This window comes from Gorilla gorilla, chromosome 5, assembly GCF_029281585.2.
Source record: "Gorilla gorilla gorilla isolate KB3781 chromosome 5, NHGRI_mGorGor1-v2.1_pri, whole genome shotgun sequence".
Taxonomy (NCBI): Eukaryota; Metazoa; Chordata; class Mammalia; order Primates; family Hominidae; genus Gorilla; species Gorilla gorilla.
This window is the reverse complement of record NC_073229.2, coordinates 131,447,423-131,464,712: the sequence shown is the minus strand read 5'-3', so window position 1 is coordinate 131,464,712 and position 17,290 is coordinate 131,447,423. Positions and strand designations below refer to the sequence as shown.

Here is a 17,290-nt window from a genome sequence, read left to right as displayed (position 1 = left end):
CCTTTTGAAACTAAGAACGATAGTGATGCCCTATAGCCTTTATAAATTAATGGCGGCTGGGTGCAATGGCTCACACCTCTAATCCCAGCACTTTAGGAGGCCAAGGCGGGTGGATCACCTGAGGTCAGGGGTTCGAGACCAGCCTGGCCAACATGGCGAAACCCCATCTCTACTAAAAATACAAAAATTAGCCAGGCGTTGTGGCACATGTCTGTAATCCCACATACTAGGGAGGCTGAGGCAGAAAAATTGCTTGAACCCAGGGGGTGGAGGTTTCAGTGAGCTGAGGTCACACCACTGCACTCCAGCCTGGGTGACGGAGCAAGACTCTGTCTCAAATAAATAAATAAATAAATAAATTGCTAAGTAAAGAGTTGTTCATTTAACAGATATTTATAGGCAGCCTAGGGAAGTAGGGTAGTATAATTTACAGTGTAGTGAGGGAAGGGGGTGGCGGGGAGAGAGATAGCTAAAGAAATAATTACAGTCAAGTCAATACAAGACTGAGCCATATTCAAAGGCTTTCATGCACAGAAGAAAGAGTTCTAACTCTGGGAAAGTTAAAGACGTTACACATGGTCTGATTATTAAAAAGTCTTTAGACAAAAAATAATATTGATCACAAACCCTTTAGCCCCAAAAGTTGTATGGTATTTTGATACAGTGGACCTCAGTAGCGATGTTAAATAGAAAAAGGAGATCCTCTACTTCTAAATGATACAGGACCGTCTCTGAGAGATAATGTTAGGTGAATAAAACCAGAGTGCAGAATTATGAACATGAGATGTCTATTATTTTTGTCACAATTTTTATTGACTATATCTTCTCAGAATGTATTTGGCTGCATATAACAAGACTCTAACAAGACTTATAACAAGACTCTAACAAACAGTGACTTGAAAGAGTGCAGTGTTTATCTCAGATAACAAGAAGTCTAGAGGTGGACACATCAGAGCTGATGCAGCCCTCAAAGAAGTCAGCAGGGGCTCAAAATTCTTTTTGCTCTACCAGGCTTAAAGAGGGTTAAACCTCTTTAGGAGGGCCCCCAACCCTCTTTAGGAGGTTTAGAGGGTTGGGAGCCCTCTTTAGGATCCTTAAGTCTCTACTGTGCCTCCAGGCAGCTGGGCCATATTCCAGTCAGGGAACATGGGTAAGCCCAAAATATCAAAGGTATACACCAACTGAATCTGTTCCCTTATATCAGGAACTCAGTAAATTTCTCAGAAACCCCACCTGGTAGACTAGTGCTTACATTTCATTGGCCAGACTGTGTCACATGATCACATCTAGCTGAAGGGGATCATGAGGAGGTAAGGTTTTTAAGTGAGGACCATTGCCACTCCAAATGTAGTCAAGAGTATGTACTTTTCTGTATATTTTTAACCTCTCAAAAAGAATAAAGGGAAGGAAAGAAGATAGAGAGAAAGCAGGCTCCGTTGTCTTTTATCTCCCTTGTCTGCGTGGCAAAACAATTAACTCTGCTATTTTAACATCAACTTAAATGCAAAACATTTGAAGAGATTTCAAGTTATTATAAGTAACAATTTGGGTTTTTTGTTTGTTTGTTTGTTTGTTTGTTTTTTGAGACAGGGTCTCTGTTGCCCAGGCTGGAGTGCAGTGGCGCAAACACAGGAATGAATGGATAGGCAAATATTAATAGCAATGTCTGCCACCCTGATTTCTGAAGCTTAGGATGCTAAAAAAATTTGAGAAGCTTTGGAGGAAAATGGACAGATCAAAAGCAGATGAAGTTTTTTAACATATAATGGAAAGAAAGTGATTTGGTGAAAAATCTTGTAAAAACATTTATTAATCTTTCAATATGGTAATTACTTTCTTACTCTGATTACTTAACATAAGTTGTATTTATTTGTGACTGTTTTCTTTTTTTTTTTTTTTTTTTTTTTTGAGACGGAGTCTCGCTCTGTCGCCCAGGCTGGAGTGCAGTGGCGCGATCTCGGCTCACTGCAAGCTCCGCCTCCCGGGTTCATGCCATTCTCCTGCCTCAGCCTCCCGCGTAGCTGGGACTACAGGCGCCCGCCACCACGCCCGGCTAATTTTTTTTTTGTATTTTTTAGTAGAGACGGGGTTTCACTGTGTTAGCCAGGATGGTCTCGATCTCCTGACCTCGTGATCCACCCGCCTCGGCCTCCCAAAGTGCTGGGATTACAGGCGTGAGCCATATTTGTGACTGTTTTCTAATCAAGAGTTAGCATGAGGGCCCAGCATAGTGGCTTAGGCCTGTAATCCCAGCACTTTGGGAGGCCGAGGTGGGTGGATCACTTGAGGTCAGGAGTTTAAGACCAGCCTGGCCAACATGGTGAAACCCTGTCTCTACTAAAAATACAAAAAACTTAGCTGGATATCATGGCGCATGCCTGTAATCCTAGCTACTCGGGAGGCTGACGCATGAGAATTGCTTGAACCTGGGAGGCAGAGGTTGCAGTGAGCCGAGATCACGTTACTGCACTCCAGCCTGGGTGACAGAGCAAGACTCCATCTCAAAAAAAAGAGTTAGCATGAGAAATATTCAAGAGTACTAAAATATATGTACATAAATTGGCATGAAGACTTTTATTTAAGATAATTTTTTAAAAATCCAGTGCACTGAAAGTTTAATAGATTGCTTTGGGTAGCTAAAATAGGAATAAGATCACCAGAAGAAATTTTTCTCAAATTTTTTCATACTGTCAATGTTTCTCTGACATATACTAAATTGTACCCTTACAAAATATGATCCAGAGTTACTTATCTGGTGATAAAATCTTAGAATCTGAGAGCACAGTACTAGAGAGTGAAATTATAGGATAGATTTAAAGACAACTAGTCATTTCACTCCTATTTCCTATAGAAAAATAGGTACCAATAATAGTAATCATTTTTTTAAATCTTTTTAACTATTAACTGCCAGTTTAGATAACTCTTTTTTTAAAAAAATCCCTGAATCTTATAATTTGGGGACTGGAAGGGATGTGTTTCTCCAGTCCCCCTCCTTTCAGGGACAAGAAGACCAAGGGTCTGAGTTTAAGGGATTTGCCCATGAATTGTCTTATGTAATAAGCAGAAGTAGAACTGTTATCCAGATTCCTGATTAGGCTAAAACTATTGATTTCATTCTGGTGAATTCAAACAACTTGACCTTCCCCAGTTACTGTAAACAAAAAGAATTAAGCCTGTTCTTAATACACTTTTTTCCTAGCAACATTCCCTTCGCTGTTGCTTCAAAACTAGGGATAAAAATTGGACAAATTTGTGGCATATATCAGTGATGGTAACATTGATAACTTTGGCTTATTCCCCCTCCCCAACGATCTACTATTCCTTAGGTAAATAAACATTTATTTTTATTTTTATTTTTATTTTGAGACAGAGTTTCACTCTGTTGCCCAGGCTGGAGTGCAGTGGTGTGATCTCGGCTCACTGCAACCTCCGCCTCCCGGGTTGAAGCGATTCTCCTGCCTCAGCCTCCAAATAGCTGGGATTACAGGCATGCGCCACCATGTCCAGCCAATTTTTGTATTTTTAGTAGAGATGGGGTTTCACCATGTTGGCCAGGCTGCTCTTGAACTCCCGACCTCAAGTGGTCCACCTGCCTCAGCCTCCCAAAGTGCTGGGATTACAGGCGTGAGCCCAGCTAGATGTTTTAAATTGTCATTTGTTACTATGACAAGGTGGCTCTGAGTTCCAGTTTTGCCTTTTGTAAACTCAGTGTTCTTGATCAAGTATTTAACCTCTGCAGACCTGTGTAATTAGAATCACAAGTAGATAATATAAATGAAAGGTTTTTTTAAATGGCAGACCCTGTAAAAATGATGGGCTTTCACTTTTATTATTGCATACCATTGTTGTTGTTGTTTCTGGTCATGTGGCATTTAAAAGTTGCTATTTATTTAATGAATGCTGTTTTATGACTATAGATGTCAAAATCACTCATTTTCATCTTTAGAGTAATTCAGAACACCACAACTTTTTGCTTACCTGGTTATTACTTTCTTTCATAAACTGAACTGCATGAAAAACTTGTCCAAATGCTTAACGCTTTTTACTTTTATACTTGCCCATAATCTCATTATGTGATTTTTGTGAAATGTGATAATACGGACTTTTTTCAGTGAATGGTTTTGTAAACTAGAAATCATTCGCAGGGCAGTAATAAAATACAATTTTATTCCTTTCTTTTAGTCAATTTTTAAAAGGTAATTTTAAATGTTCTACTTTAAAAAAAATGTCTTCTGTTAACTTTCCAACTGTCTTATAAGTCTCCATTCTTAGTGATTTTCTTTGGGATATAATGAGATTTTAATCTAAACCATGAATTTACTCTTAGATACTATTTGACTCACTGGTTCATTTCCTTTCTCTACTCCCCAAATTTGTAATCAAGTACAATATGTCTACTGGGTCATCTTTACATATTCTCTTAATTTTTTTTAACAAAGGAAATCAATTAGACATGAGATTTTCCTTGGCATTTGATAATGCCAATTTGTTCTTTTAATTGTATCTTTATGTGATTATTATAGCTGTTAAACCAGTCTGTTTTTTTAAGAGTCTCATATATTATTTGATGATTTTATATTTATTTATTTATTTTATTTATTCATTTATTTTTGAGACAGAGTCTTGCTCTGTCATCCAGGCTAGAGTGCAGTGGCGCGATCTCAGCTAACTGCAACCTCTGCCTTCCGGGTTCAAGTGATTCTCCTGCCTCTGCCTCCCAAGTAGCTCCCAAAAATTAGTCAGGCACCCGCCAACACGCCTGGCTAATTTTTGTATTTTTAGTAGAGACAGGGTTTCACCATGTTGGCCAGGTTGGTTTCGAACTCCTTACCTCAGGTGATCCACTCGCCTTGGCCTCCCATAGTGCAGGGATTACAGGCATGAGCCACCATGCCTGGCCTGATTATTCTATATTTATTTCTCTCCATGTCTAAGGCGGTTGTCCTAGGTCAAGCCCTTTTGTTGCATCTTCCTTGGACCTTTGTAATAGCTCCCCCACCCCATATCCCTACTTTTCCTACATACTTTTTAAGATTTTTCTATGTATCACATTTGGAATCTTCTTCCTAAATTATTAAAAAATATATATCATCCTTTCATCTCAAAATATTGCATGTGTAATAAAATATAGACCATTTCACCTGCTATAACCAAGCTCCAAAATTCCTATCTCTCACTTATCCACACAGTCCCTTTACTGTAGCCAAACTGATCTTTTCAACCTTTGGTCACGTTTTCTACTCTTGCCTTCTCTATGTCATGATTCATGATCTTTCTTATTCTGGGGTTCCCAAGCCCTACTCTTGTTTTGTCCTTTTTCTCCAGCTGTGGAAATCTTACTTGCCTTTCCAGGCCCCGCTCAAATTTAGCTTCTTCAAGGAAACTTTTTTAAAGCTTTTATGACACAGATGAGGTCTATAGAAAAAAAGGAAAGATAGAAGCTTTCAGTGGGCACATGTGGAAGGCAGCCTAATCTAGTAGAAATAGATTGGGGATTGGAGTCTCTGTTAGTTATCTATTGTGTAACAAACTACTCCAAACCTTGGTGGCTTAAAACAATAACCAACTTATTTCTCATAATTCTGTTGTTTGGCTGGACTATTCCTGTGCTGGTTTCTCCTGTATTTATTTATGTGTCTGTGTTTACCTGGTAAATGTGCAGGGGGCTGGGCTTGACTGGGACAGCTGGACCTCTCTCCATGTTGCCTTTCATTCTCTAAGAGGCTAGATTAGGTTTCTTAACTTGTAGTCTCAGGTTAGCATTCAGAGTGTAAGCCCCAATGCAAAAACATTTATCAAGCCTGTTTGTCCCTCATTTGCCGATGTCCCATTGACCAAACAAGTCATATGGTCAAACTCAGCATCAATCAAGGAGATCGTACATGGCTTGGATATCAGAGGGTGTGACTGATAAGTGTAACTTGGTGTAACACTCTGCCACAGTTTGCCCTCTGGCCCCAATATTTCACATTCCTTCCATATGCAAAACAGACTACCTCCCAAGACCCCAGTCTCATCCATTTCATGACATCAAGCTCAGAGTCCCTGATCTCACGATTTCTGTTAGGTCTCGATATGGATGTGGCTCCATGGGTGCAGCCCCTCTTCAGTCAGGGACCTGGGAACTAAAAGGACAAGTTATCCACCCTCCCCCCAACCACACAACACCGTCTATCCAACATGCAACAGTGAATCAGAAAGAAGATAACCACAGTTGTCACTTCCATTAAAAAGAGGGAGAAATGGGAGGTACATAGCAGTCACTAGTCTGTAGCAATTCTGAAATCCAGCTGGGCACATATCTGGGCCACCTACTGTATCTTGGAGCAAGGAATGTTTCTTGATTAGGGCTCAGTTCTATTCCCTGGAAATGGTTCTCGAATCCACTCTTCTCCATGGTTCTTGGCTCTACCTTCTGAGCTTCCTTTTCTTTTCTTTTCTTTCCTTTTTTTTTTTTTTTTTTTTTTGAGATAGGGTCTCACTCTGTGCCTAGGCTAGAGTGCAATAGTGCAGTCAGTTCACTATAACTTTGAACTGCTGAGCTCAGGTGATGTCCCACCTCAGCCTCCCAAGTAACTGGGACTACAGGCGTGCACCCCCTCACCAAGCTAATTTTTATTTTTTAATTTTTTGTAGAGATAGGGTCTCACTATGTTGCCTGAACTGATGTTGAACTCCTGGCCTCAAGCAGTCCTGCCACCTGGGCCTCCCAAAGTTCTGAGATTACAGGCATGAGCCACTGCACCTGGCCTATTTTCCCTTTTCAGTAAGATACAGTTTATACTTGCAGCTGAGTAGCTTTCCAGCTTCCACTAAGAGTTTGCCATTCCTTCAGCCTTTGCCTCCTAGCCTCATTTTTCTGACTCAAAGCAAACACTCCACTTATAGATATACCATTTCTGTATCAGATATCTGTTGCTACATAGCAAATCACCCATATAGTTTAGTGACTTGAAACAACTTACCATTCTGTGGATTGACCTGAGGGTTCTTCTGCTTGGGGTCATGCAACGCCTGTGACTGTGAAAAGCTTATCAGTTGCATAGGCACTTACCAGGCTTTCCTTGTGTACTGTTTGTTGATGTCCTATTGGCCAAAGCAAGTCACATGGCCAAGCATGGAAGGGGATCATGCAGGAGCCTGGAAACCAAAAGACGTGACTCACATGGGGCCATTTGTAGCAGATACCAACAGATTTTCAGGTCTACATTACTGTGTACTCTTGGGAAAGTCATTTTACTTGTGTGCACAATTTTTTCACCTATTAAAAGAGGTTAATAATACCTATCATGAAGTTGTGATAATGTTTAAATTTTTAGTAATTACCTGTTGATTTTTTTCTGACTATAAAAGTAATACTTTTGTCATTGTACAAAATAGACAAACTACAGAAAAGTATAAAAAAGGAACAAACATCTGCTGAAATTCCCGTGTAATAAATATAGTTCTATACTATAAGCTCCTCGGGGGCCTTCTCTATATTATTTGCTACTATAGGTTTCTTTCTTCATTCTTATTCTGAAAGTTAAAAAGTCCTTGAAGGAAGAAACCATTTGTATTCATCTCTGTAAACCCCATAGCTTTGCATTTATGATTAAAAGAGATAATGTAGCTAGGAGCAGTGGCTCACACCTGTTATCCCAGCACTTTGGGAGTCCGAGGCAGGTAGATCACCTGAGCTCAGGAGTTCAAGACCAACCTGGGTAACATGGCAAAACCCCATCTCTACCAAAAATACAAAAGTTAGCCAGGCTTGGTGTCGCACACCTGTAGTCCCAGCTACTCAGGAGGCTGAAGTGGGAAGATTATTTGAGCCTGGGAGGTGGAGGTTGCAGTGGGCTGAGATTGCACCACTGCACTCAAACCTGGGTGACAGAGTGAGACCCCATCTAAACAAAAAAAAAAAAAAAAAAAGAGAGAGAGAGATAATGTATGTAATGCCCTTAGACTAGTATCTGGCACAGATTATATTCTCACTTAAATTGGAATTCCATTAGACACTACTAAGGAGTCTCAGAAATCTTGAAGTTATGAGCGTGAGGAAAGTATACCAAGAGCACAGTATATAAATGGAGCTGTGGAAGGTGGCCCTCCACTGGTCAACTTCTGTCTGGGATATCCTAGTGACTTGTGGGGAAGAGTGAGGAATATTACAGAGAAGGAAGGTGTCAACATCTTCTTACAGATCCCAAACTGCTCAGTAGAGAGACCTCTATTTAAAGATTCATTAGAAAGATATAATCCAAAAAAAAAAGTGGGGGGCAACCTATGGAATATTTTATTGTTGAAAACTGAAATCAGACATTAGTGATAAAATGGTGTTCTTGATACTCTAACAAATCTTACCTTTATGTTTTAGTCAAAGAAGTTTGGCAGAGATCACGGAGCTAATTCATACTGCTCTCCTTGTACATCGTGGGATAGTAAATTTAAATGAGTTGCAATCATCTGATGGTCCACTGAAAGACATGAAATTTGGAAATAAAATTGCTATCCTGAGTGGAGACTTTCTTCTAGCAAATGCCTGCAATGGACTAGCTCTGCTACAGAACACCAAGGTAAAAATGGGCAGGGTTTGGTTGTACCTGAATGGCTTCAGGTAGCAATTAGTTGGCTGCTGGAGCTGCAGGTCTGTGTGCCCTGCTGCCCCAACTCCCCTCATGTACATGCTCAGTAAACAGTAAAACTGTGATGAACATAATGATGGCAGTGTTAGTACCAGGCAAAGTGTAAATGCTAGGAAAGAGTTTTGAGAGTAATTTTTTTTCTGATTACGGATGAAATTATTAATTATAGGATAGGGTTAAATCTTCAAAACAAAGAAAATGTAAGTAAATATTACCTATAATCCCACTTTCCAGAGATAATCACTGCTGGTTAATATCTTGATGTATTTCCTTGTAGTCTTTTTTTGTTGTTCATTAATGCCTTTATATATGTAATTTTTTGTAATATATATGAGAACTTGCTAGGTATAAGGTTTTTTTAATCCTGCCTGTTTTTTCTTACGTAATATTATGATGTGAGCATCTTCCCATGGTTATAACTTTTTCTATAATATCCAGTCACTTAGATATAATACCACTTGTTTATCAAATTCCTCATTGTTGGACATTTAGGTTGCTTCTTATTTTTACTATCATAAGTAGATCTTCAGTAAAGATCTTTGCTATCAATTTTCCCTATTGCAGATTATTTCTTTAAGATAAAGACCTAGAAGTGGTTCAAAGGGTTAAACATTTTTAGTGTTTTTTTTTTTCCTTTTGTTATAGAGACATGGTCTCACTCTATCACCCAGGTTAAAGGCCAGGTGCAGTGGCTCACTCCTGTAATCCCAGCACTTTGGGAGGCCGAGGCAGGTGGATCACCTGAGGTCAGGAGTTCGAGACCAGTCTGGCCAACATGGTGAAACCCCGTCTCTACTACAAATAAAAAATTAGCTGGGCATGGTGGCGCGTGCCTATAATCCCAGCTACTCGGGAAGCTGAGGCAGGAGAATCGCTTGAACCCGGGAGGCAGAGGTTGCAGTGAGCCAAGATCACGCCACTGGACTCCAGCCTGGTAGGTTGAAGTGAGCTGAGATTGTGCCACCGCACTCCAGCCTGGGCGACAGAGTGATACTCCATCTCAAAAATAATAATAAAAATAAAAATAAAGTGCAGTAGCATAATCATAGCTTACTGCAGCCTCAAACTCCTGGGCTCAAGCGATCTCTTACCTCAGCCTCCTGAGTAGCTGGCTGGCTAATTTTTAAATTTTTTATAGAGACAGAGTCTCACTGTGTTGCCCAGGCTAGTCTTGAACTCCTGGCCTCAAACGATCCTCCCACCTCAACCTCCCAAAGTGCTAGGATTACGGCATGAGCCACCACGCCTGGCCACATTTTTAGTATTCTTGATACATATTGCCAATCTGCTTTCTGGAAAGGTTATAGAGGTATTTCTTGTTATATCAGTTAGGATTAGGTTTGATTATAAGATAACAGTGCCCTATAAGATAGGAATTTATTTTTTCTCTCATGTAAAATCATCTAGGAGTAGGCAGTCAAAAGTTGGTATAGTGATTCTGCAAAGTCAGGGATCCAGGCTCCTTCTGTCTTACTGTTTTGCCATCCTTATCTTACCACATCATGGCCCGAGGCATTTGCCATTATGGCTTCCCTCCAGTCAATAGAAGGAGGAAGGACAAAAAAAGGGCAGATCTCCTTCCTTTGAAGGTTGGGTCAGTGTACATCCTAGTTTGCTAAAGGAGAGTCTCAGTGTAAGCCAGCTATCCTGGGATCCCATCTGATTTAGCATTTATCCTGAATTTTTCATTGTTTAACAGAGAATTATTACTAATAATTATATTAGAATAAGCTGGGATGAGTTTGGTAGATCCCCACTTAGTACTTCCAGCCTCTGTTTTTGTTTTTGTGTAACGTAATATAATAGTATTCAGAGACCCTTATATAGTGGAGAGAGTTCTCATTATCAGTTGTCCTTTTTTTTGTTTCTTTTTTTTTATGTTTCTTTTTTGAGACAGGGTCTTACTCTGTAACCTAGGCTGGAGTGTAGTGGCGTGATCACTGCAGCCTCAACTTCCCTGGTTGAAGCGATCCTCCTACCTCAGTGTCCCAAGTAGCTGGGACCACAGGTGCATACAGCCATACCTGGCTAATTTTTTGTATTTTTTTTTAGAGATGGGCTTTTGCCTTTCGCCATGTTGCTCAGGCTGGTCTTGAACTCCTGGGCTCAAGAAATCCTCCCGTGTTGGCCTCCCAAAGTGCTGGGATTACAGGCATGAGCCACTGTGCCCAGCTTCATTTTAAGTTGTTAGGAAATCTGAAAGATACCAGAAATAACTTATCTCTTTTCCCAGCCCTTTCAGACACAACTAACACTTCCCAATCAAGGACAGAATGCAGGGCAATTGCTAATACAGTAAAGTGCACTCAGACACAAATGTCTAGGGGCAGCTAACTCTTTCCTGTATCAGGTGGTGGGAGAAGCTGGCTGTGTAGTGTGTCACCCAATTGTACTGTAGGCCATGCATGGCCTGCAAGAGTCACAAAGCTGCCAGGTACCAGTTGGTAAGTTCAGTGGGAAACAGTAAATTATAGGTTTGGGTGTCTGTAAAATATATATGGGAAATCAAGGCTGATCAGCTCTGCTAGGGAGCAAGTAGAGTGTAGAATGAGCACACTTGCTTGCACAGTGTAAATCTATATTTTATTGCTTGGCAATACTTTGTTTTTGCAATAAATCCTTTTGGCAGCAGTAAACTGAAAAAACTAGAAGTATGTGTTTCATTTTTTTAAGTATTGATTTTTTTTCTTAAGAAAGTTAATAAGGAATGTGTATTAATGACTTGAACAAAATGTTTGTTGACATTTACCAACCACTGTGGAGGCCATAGTGGTATCACTGACCACATGAAAACAAGAAGAGTAAAGTCTGCTGAAGAAGTGTCAGGATCTACTTTATGCAGTTGCAGAAGGTATATATGCATACGACTCTGCAACATAACTTATATTTAGAGAAATGACTATGCTAAGTGATTGCACTGATTATCAACTACAAGTGTTTATGTGTATATAGGAAAAGGGAAGCAATAGTTCTTTTGCGTCATTGTCAGTAGAAGAACTTTGAAAGCAGTTAAATAATTCCAGTTTTAGTTCAGTGTCATCAGGTATTTCAAGTAAGTAAATCATTTAAGTTAATTCTACAAATGGTTTGGTTTTTTTCTTTCCATTCATTCATGGGATTAAGGTAAAGTTTTTGGAAGTATATTCTATTAAACATAAAGCCTTTGTGAGTGAGATTGGAAATTCAGTTTAAAAGTTCAATATAGAAAATAAAATTATTAGTTTATAGTAACAATAGAAGTACAAATTTTGGTGAAGCACAGTGTTGTGGTAAAAACAATGTTTTTACTACATTAAACAACCTGTGGAGTAGTTGGCATTGGTTGTGGCACACACACAATTGATCATTACATCTAAACAAGCACCAAAAGTCTCCTATTTTAATAGAATCTATTGTTACATCAAAATTTACAAATATCTGAATAGTCACAGTCACTGAACTATATGATTTGGAAGTTGTAACTGATGTCAGATAAAAAATACACTTCAGGCCAGGCACGGTGGATGTCAGATAAAAAATACACTTCAGGCCAGGCACGGTGGCTCATGCCTGTAATCCCAGCACTTTCGGAGGCTGAGGCGAGTGAATCACCTGAGGTCAGGAGTTCGAGACCAGCCTGACCAAGATGGTGAAATCCCGTCTCTACTAAAAATGCAAAGAACATTAGCCGAGTGTGGTGGCACATGCCTGTAATCCCAGCTACTTGGGAGGCTGAGGCATGAGAATCGCTCGAACCTGGGTGGTGGAGGTTGCAGTGAGCCAAGATCACGCCATTGCACTCCGGCCTGGGCAACAAGAGCGAATCTCAGTCTCAAAAATAATAATAATAATAATACACTTCAGCAGAGCAGTATGTGCCTTTTCTCTTTGTTGTCTGTCGTTGATCAGATTTTAGAAATCTTTATAAATCAATCTGTGCCCCCAACAGTGGTATTGAACTTTATTCTAAATGGGTCATCAAAAGTTTGGTGGCATTTGGGCACGGTGGCTCACGCCTGTATTTCCAGCACTTTGGGAGGCTAAGGCAGGCGGATCACTTGAGGTCAGGAGTCTGAGACCAGCCTGGCCAACATAGTGAAACCCCGTCTCTACTGAAAATACAAAAATTAGCCAGTGGTGGTGGTGCATTCCTGTGATTCCAGCTACTCAGGAGTCTGAGGCACAAGAATCACTTGAACCCAGGAGGTGGAGGTTTCAGTGAGCCCAGATCACGCCACTGTACTCCAGCCTGGGTGACAGGGTGAAACTCTGTGTCAAAAAATACTACTACTACTACTAATAATAATAATTGGCAGCATTTCATTCAACATCACTTGAGAATCTTAAATCAAGTATTCAATAAACAGAACACTACATGAGACTTTTAGGGAATTACAATTAATGAAAACAAAACAAAACTTCCATTAGAATTTTTCCTGACAAAAGCAAAGAAGGAATGATATAAACAGTAACAACTCAAACGATATACAAGATTAAAATTTTCAGTTCTGTAGTTGCGATTTGAAATGTCTCACCTTGCAGGAAGAATCTTGGTGGTGCTCCTACTTTGAATAAATTGCACACACACACACACACACACACACACACACACACGAAATGAGATTGAGAAGGCCTAGATTTTGCAGCATCTAAATTTGGCAAAACATTGAAAAGAATCATAGAGACAACTTATTTGACAAGTTTTGTCTTATAAAAGTATTTGTTAGGCCAGGTGCAGTGGCTCATGCTTATAATCCCAGCACTTTGGGAGGTTGAAGCAGGCAGATCACCTGAGGTCGGGAGTTCGAGACCAGCCTCACCAACATGATGAAACCCTGAAATTATCAGGGCATGGTGGTGCATGCCTGTAATCCCAGCTACTTGGGAGGCTGAGGCAGGAGAATCGCTTGAACCCAGGAGGCTGAGGTTGCAGTGAGCCGAGATCGCACCACTGCACTCCATCCTGGGCAACAAGAGCGAAACTCCGTCTGGAAAAAAAAAAAAATACTATTTGTTAAAGTAAGATACTCTGATGGAAGCAAAAAGAGAGTGCCTCTAAAAATATTTGGGCTGAAATATTTATACTGTTCAATATTTTTAAAATTAGAATTATGTCCTCCATTTAGCAAATTTACTCTGAACTTACCAGGTAACTTAGAACCTGTAGAAAGAGAATTTTCTCCATAATTGAAAGTATCAATAATTTCAAACTAATTAACTATAAACTGTAACTGTGAAGAATATTGCGGGCAGTTTTATTTTTAAATACCGTATTTTAATGAACACATTCTTCAGAAAAATGCCAGTGACACAATATTAGAGACAGATATGTCTAAGAAATGGATTAAACCATGTAAATATACATCAATAATAATTCTCATTATTTTTAAATATTCAGATAATCAGTATAAAGAAGTTATTGTTCTATTGTACATACATGTATGTTATTTTTATTTCTTTTGAAATTTTATTTTTGAAAATAGTTTTTGAATAGAACCTGTTGAGTCCACCAATATAATAAAATCAGCTGTTTGTTTTTGAAATAAATACTATTTATTTCAATATAATAAAATCAGCTGTTTGTTTTTGAAATAAATACATATTTCAAAAAGTATAAAATTTTAGTTGTTTCAGTGCTTCTTTTTACTCTTGTGTCCCAGTTTGCATGATAAATTATATAGTATTCACACTTTAAAGACATTTCTCATAAGTTATATGAGATTTTTCTGCTTACATCCTGTTGACCAGAATTTAATTATATAGCCATACCTAGCTGTAAGGGAAGCTAGAAAATGTAATTTTTATTGTAGGTCATCATGGATCCAGCCAAAAATCTGGAAGATACAGATAAAAGATACTAGGAGACAAGTAACATTCTGTCCTGCCTTCTCATCACGTGTTTGCATTTTTGGCTAGCACATATACTCATGAGGGAGACCTGCGGAATTTAAGGGAGAAAGTAGTATGGTACCTTTAATATCTAATTTATATTCATATTTTTTTAAAAGCTAAAGTAAAAAATGAATTGATCCTATTAAGCAGACTTATTAGAGAATCTTGGTCAGGCATGGTGGCTCACGCCTATCATCCTAGTACTTTGGGAGATGGAGGTGGGAGGATAGCTTGAGCCCAGGAGTTGGAGACCAGCCTGGGCAACATAGCAAGACCCTGTCTCTACAGAAAAAAAAAACAAAAAACAAAAAACAGGCATGGTGGTGCATGCTGTTAGTCCTAGCTACTCAGCAGGCTGAGGTGGTAGGATTTCTTGAGCCTAGGAGTTGGAGGCTGCATTGAGCTATGAATGCACCACTGTTTCTCTAGCCTGGGCAATAGAGCCCCTGTCTCAAAAAAAAAAAGAAAGAGAGAGAATCTGATGCCTCTCTCCAGTTCTATTTTATTTCATCTCAAATGTCTCTCTCCTTTATGCATATAGTATACTTTGATGGGTCCCACTAAATTCTCTCCTTCACTGGAATTCACATGTTAACAGAAGGTGAGTGGTTCTTTGCCCCTGGGACTCACAAACTGTATCATCCATCTCTCCTTTTCACCATATTTGCAGTGGTCTGTGATAAAACTTAGCCCTTGTTTAGAGAAGAAAGAGGCCTCAGAAAGTGCAGATCTGACATAGTGTCTGGACACCTTGAGCTGCACATGACAAGCTCTAGCTTCACAGGCTGGCCATTCATGGATTAGACCTACAAAGCTGAGGGGAGGGGATATTCTGGACCTTGATAGTACCTAGGTCCACATTTTGGTAATTTGCCTCGGTATAGTCGCCACCTTAGAAAACCAAGACTCGTTGCCTTTGGACAAATTTCTATTTGTTTTCTGTAATCATTCATTTTAACTTTGAACTATTCTGATGAAATCTTACATAAGGTTCAAACGGTGGTATTATATACAAACATAATCATGTTAAACAATACAAACAAATAATCACTTGTTTAAACTGCTTCCCTTTATGGGACTAATATTTAACATGTTCCTTTTTCTTAACTAGCTTGTGTCAGTCACACATGCTTTTTTTCAATGTGGTTCAAGTACAGTGAAAATGGAAGCTTTACTCCCATCAAAATCAAATCAGATTCACAGCCTGTGAAATCCACTCTTGGTGTTTTGCATTCAGAAGCATCACTATAAATGTTCCAGAGTCTAAGACCTCCACCATCTGCTCCATTAGGCACTGGATTTCAGTAGCACTACTTGATTTAGAAAAAGAAAAAGAAAAACTTAGCATATCCAAGCAACTATTCAGCCTGAAGCTTCTTGAAATAAGAATGATCTGGCATTTCCTTCCCCTTCAGTGAGCCTCATAACTTCATGGTCTCTGCACAGGTTTACACCTTTAAATTTGCATTTTATCAACCTTTCTCTGGTGAGGAATTTTTTCCTTTTTAGGCTATGATATGTTTTTTTCTGAATTTGATAGTTTTATGTTGAATTGAAGGCTTTATTCTGTGCAGCCCTCCTGTTAATCTCAAACATGAATCTTTTGCACCTTGTTCTTCAAAGGGTCATTGAAGGCTCTACCAGGTCAATTTCAAAAAAAAAAAAAAAAAAATGCCTCAGGGGTTCACTTTTTGTGAAAGACCTTAAGAACCATGCCCAGGGTCTGTAATTGATCTTCTCCAAATCAAGGCTTTCAGTAGCTCTCTTTTAATCGTAATAGATGATTTCCAAATCAGGTGAACAGTATTTTAAACTGAGGAGATTGTGAATTACTAAAGTTCTTGAAAGTCAGGAATTCCCTCTGATAAAGCAAATCTCCCATATTCAGAGCCAGTTTCTTTCATTTAAATACTTGGCAATATTTTCATCAGAATAATTTAAGGAAAGTGAAGTTATATCTCAGAAGAGGACTTATTTTATAAAATGAGCTCCCAGAAGCTTAAGTTGATTAAGTATAATAGTAACTATAGTTTTTTTAGAAGGAGGAGGTGGCGATAAATATTTCTTTGGAGTAGTAGTGTATTAAGTTTTTTGCGTTTTGTTTGTTTGTTTGTTTGTTTGAGATAGTTTTGCTCTTGTTGCCCAGGCTGGAGTGCAGTGGCACGATCTTGGCTCACTGCAACCTCCGCCTCTCGGGTTCGAGTGATTCTCCTGCCACAGCATCTCAAGTAGCTGGGATTACAGGTGCCCACCACCACATCTGGCTAATTTTTGTATTTTTAGTAGATGTGGTTTTGCCATGTTGGGCAGGCTGGTCTTGAACTCCTAACCTCAGGTGATCCACCTGCCTCAGCCTCCCAAGGTGCTAGGATTACAGGCGTGAGCCACCACACCTGGCCAAGTTTTCTTATCTCTACATATGCTTAATGTCTTGGTAAAGTTAGATTCTATTTAATGATGTTTTAGTTTTCTTTTATAAGAAAGAAAATTTGTCAACAATAGCAACATAAATAGATACCACAGCAAGAGGAAACAGGCAAAACTTAATACAGAATTTCTGTTTATAATATGTCACTGTTTTTTCACAGTGACAGCCTGCTTTTTCTTTGAGGATGTATATTGGTAATTAAAGTTGGCATATTTGTAACAACTTTAATTTTTTATGACTTATTCATTCTACCAATTTCTCATTTTTTTGTGCTACTGGATTCTTGTCTGAATTTCTATATGATGTGTTTATCTCTGTACTTCTCATGGGGCAGGCCATTAGATGAAGGGTTCTGCAGTCAAAT

General features: G+C 39.2%; 1 protein-coding gene across 4 annotated transcripts in view; it reads left to right on the top strand.

The window, feature by feature from the left end:
- The window catches only part of PDSS2 (decaprenyl diphosphate synthase subunit 2), a 308,385-nt gene that overhangs the window by 178,144 nt on the left and 112,951 nt on the right, over positions 1 to 17,290 (top strand). For all 4 annotated transcript variants that reach the window (XM_019030158.3, XM_055390712.2, XM_055390714.2 and 1 more), the window contains exon 3: positions 8,360 to 8,558. In XM_019030158.3, the coding sequence (XP_018885703.1) occupies positions 8,360 to 8,558 (199 nt within the window). The remainder of the gene's footprint in view (positions 1 to 8,359; positions 8,559 to 17,290) is intronic.